Genomic DNA, 3,314 nt, shown 5'->3' on the forward strand with positions numbered 1-3,314 from the left:
GCCGCGAGCCTGCGCGGGGCTGGGCGGGGCGGGGCGGGAAGGAGGAGGCGGCGGCGGCCTCGGGGGCGCCCGGCGGCAGCGCCGCCATTTTCTCCCTGAGAGGGAAGGAGCGCGCTGCGGGGCGGGCTGGAGCCGGGCCGGGAGTGCTGGCCTGCGCCGCAGCTCCTGTGATCCCCGGTCCGTGCCGCAGCCATCTCACAGGCTGCAAGGAACACTGACACTCGTTAAGCATTTAGCCCTATTTTATCCATCCGTGTTCTAAAGAGTTTATATAAGAGCGCAGGGGCGGTTTGTTAAAAACGAAGCTTTGTACCTTCAGACAGTATTCAGAGTCCTCACAGAACGCAGAACCGTGCCCAGCGCTTCCCACCATCCAACCTCCTGCCATCGTCAGGACCAGTGAAACGACACAGTAACGCCCACAGGAGGGCACGGCCAACTGATGATAATCAGTGCTCCTAATTACTCCGACGGCAACAGCGCCGTATATTCAGCCACAGCGGCCGGCCTGCTGCCAGCACCTGGATAGCAGTCCATAACAGAGCTGTACAAGTTCCCAAATTCCACAGACACCCCTGAGTAACTGTCACCAACCCGGTGATATTCCGTTCTTGTAATCTTCAGAGCTTTTCAGGCTGACAATTGCTGTGAAACATCCTGCCACGACCATGGCTTGACTTTTTCTGCCGGTGCTTCCCAACGCATGCAGGAACCCCCACTTCCAACATAAAGCAGCAGGGAAATCAGCATTTATTCAGCTTAATTTCGCAAATGGTTGAGTTTATTTATGAGCTTCCATTGCTTCTAACTTGTTGGAAATGCCACTTCAAGTCAAGAACGGAAATTTAAGAACCTCTTTGGTATCTAATGTTTGGTCCGTAGGTCAGTGTACAAAGTAAGGAAGTCAGGCTCCTGCCTTGTCCAGAAAAAGAAAACATCAGCTCAACAGAATGCAGAAATGCTCACAGCAACACACAGCAGTGAACTTGGAATTGGAAGCAGGGACAGGTTCCATCCACGATGCTGTGAAACCTGAACCAGGCTCTCGTTGAGACTGCTGCTGGATGTGTCTTTGTGCAGTGGCTGCTCTGCATTGTGCCCTGGGCAAACCAATTCCACATGAGTCACCTTCAGTGCCCACAGTGCTCAAATATTAATCTGGTAGCAGTGGGCTCTGGTTTCCTCATCCACATGCCGCTAATAAAAACAGCAAGCAAACAAAAAGACAAATGTGTCCGTGACTGCCGTGTTTTGTGAAACCTCCCTTGGTCTGAAATATAGCTATTGCACAGACTGGGAATTTCCTTCCCATTTTCTTTCTCTAAGTTATCATTACCAGTAGCAGACACATTATCTGTAAGGTAATGCAACCAAATGCTGCCTCTCCCTACATCTAGACCACAAAAATCGATTCTCCTGCACTGGGTCTCTCTGATGGATCCAAATGTTCACGTTGAGGCACGAGTTCCTCCTGTTGCCAACACAGAGAGTCACAGGAGCTCAGTGCTGTCCTCAGCTACGCGGAATGCTGAGCAAGCTGTGAGAATTTAGAGCTGCAACTCTCATTACCAATGCTCTATTTAAGAACAAGTTACTGGAGCTAAAAATTCATTTGTTTGCTAACATACACGGGCAGAGGAAATGTACGTTTTCGTTAAGATTAAGGATTTTCGTTAACATTTCCCTTGCTAAGCAGTAACTTTCAGAGCAGTTGCCCAGTTCTGTTTTTCTGAGAAACATTTTTGTGATGATAAACTTCATACTTAGAATGGTCAAGGTATAAAATAATAGTCACGCACTTCACAGTAGGTTATTAATAATTGTTTAGCTCACTACAACTAGTAATTTCTGAGATATTAATTACTTTACCTCTGCTTATGCTGATTAGCTTAACAGTTTTCTCTCTCTTAGTTTGGATAAAGAAAACCATTTAAATCTGTTTCGGATGAGAAGTCTCAGAGAAGCAGTGTTTGGGTGGCAATCACTCTGCAATAGTCATTTATTTAAAAACAATTGTTTCCACTGTCGCTAAAAATATCAAAACAAATCTTCCTGTCTACCATCATATAAACATTGTACAAAATGTACATTTTGGGACAAACAGGAGTCCAGCTGGGCACCTTTTATCTTTACATTTTTAGGTCGTTCTCTGCCTCCGCTCCCCCCATGCCACCACAGTTAGCTGGAAGCCAGAATTTCTTCTGCAAACGCCCAAGCTCTAAGAATACGAACTTGTTTAAGCTGAGACCATATTTGGAAGCGATCTGGGTCAAGAAAAATAATCAAAAGGAAAGTGCATTCCTCGGGCATCACGTGAGGTCAGCGTGCGCGCACACATCCTGGTCCTGGGATCGGATGCAGTGAAGGGAAGGGACCGTGCACGACGCTCACGAATAACTCACTGCCGTTACGCTGGGCAAGGGCTGGTTTCACACCAACACCGACACGCTGAGCACCTCAGTTCATCTCCAGCCTACTTACAGGGCATTCAGGCTGCCTTAGAAAAAGGCTGCACTAAGCTGTACAGCACTGAGAGTGCGTGCCTGTGACAGAACATTAAAATTCATTCTGGCAACCTCCACAGGCTCCATTCTTACAAATAAACATATTTGTTTCTTTAACCATGGCAGTAGTTCTGAAATAACAGCAGTTTCTCAGGAACATAAGCAAAAACTTGTCCGTGACCCAGAACCAAGTATTTCTTTACTTACCCACCCAAAATACCACTCCCTGTTTATTCAAGCACTGCAAGCTCAGGGTAACTCAGAAAGCCAGGAACGTTCCACCTTGGGTAGGTAACAAAGCACATAAGCAGAGCTTGTTCTAACAAACAAATACAAGTACATCACCCCTGCGCTCTTCCAACAGCTGGGGACAGGAATCTGCCCAGCTCAGATTCCTTGGAAAGCACTGAAAAGAGATGTTTATAAAACTCTGCTCTACATCCCTGCACACGTATGGGAATAACCAAGTGCACTCTTCCCAGTACTTAATTCTCTCTTCTCTCAAGTTTTATTCTCACCTCTGCTATTTATTTTTTTTTACCTTGTATACTTGTTAATTTGAGAATGTCTTTCTTCTGTCTTATATGCATTTAGCTCCTGTTTCCATGTATTCAGAAACTTTTACTGCAACTTCCTTCCCATCTGAGTCTGATCTGCATCTTACTGCATTTCTAGCAGAAAATGACAGGCAATAGTTAATATACATATTTTCCTACTCCAAACAGTATAAGGCTAACTCAAAGAAAATGTGGAAGCAAGGTAAGTGCATAAAACAGATAAGTTATTCAAAAAGACTGTTTCTGAAAAACA

The 3,314-nt window shown here is 45.6% G+C and overlaps 1 protein-coding gene across 2 annotated transcripts in view; it reads right to left on the bottom strand.

Annotated features, from left to right (window-relative positions):
- The window catches only part of CUNH5orf24 (chromosome unknown C5orf24 homolog), an 11,664-nt gene extending 11,247 nt beyond the window's left edge, over window positions 1-417 (bottom strand). The window contains exon 1 of one of the 2 annotated variants that reach the window (XM_042826317.1): window positions 314-417. In XM_042826317.1, coding sequence (XP_042682251.1) covers window positions 314-388 — 75 coding nt within the window. In that variant the 5' untranslated portion in view covers window positions 389-417. The remainder of the gene's footprint in view (window positions 1-313) is intronic. The other variant, XM_042826321.1, reaches the window with a different exon arrangement.
- Between the last annotated feature and the right edge of the window lie 2,897 nt (window positions 418-3,314).

This window comes from Centrocercus urophasianus, unplaced genomic scaffold, assembly GCF_019232065.1.
Source record: "Centrocercus urophasianus isolate 14NV4802_14NV808 unplaced genomic scaffold, USGS_Curo_1.0 seq_26, whole genome shotgun sequence".
NCBI classification, from domain to species: domain Eukaryota; kingdom Metazoa; phylum Chordata; class Aves; order Galliformes; family Phasianidae; genus Centrocercus; species Centrocercus urophasianus.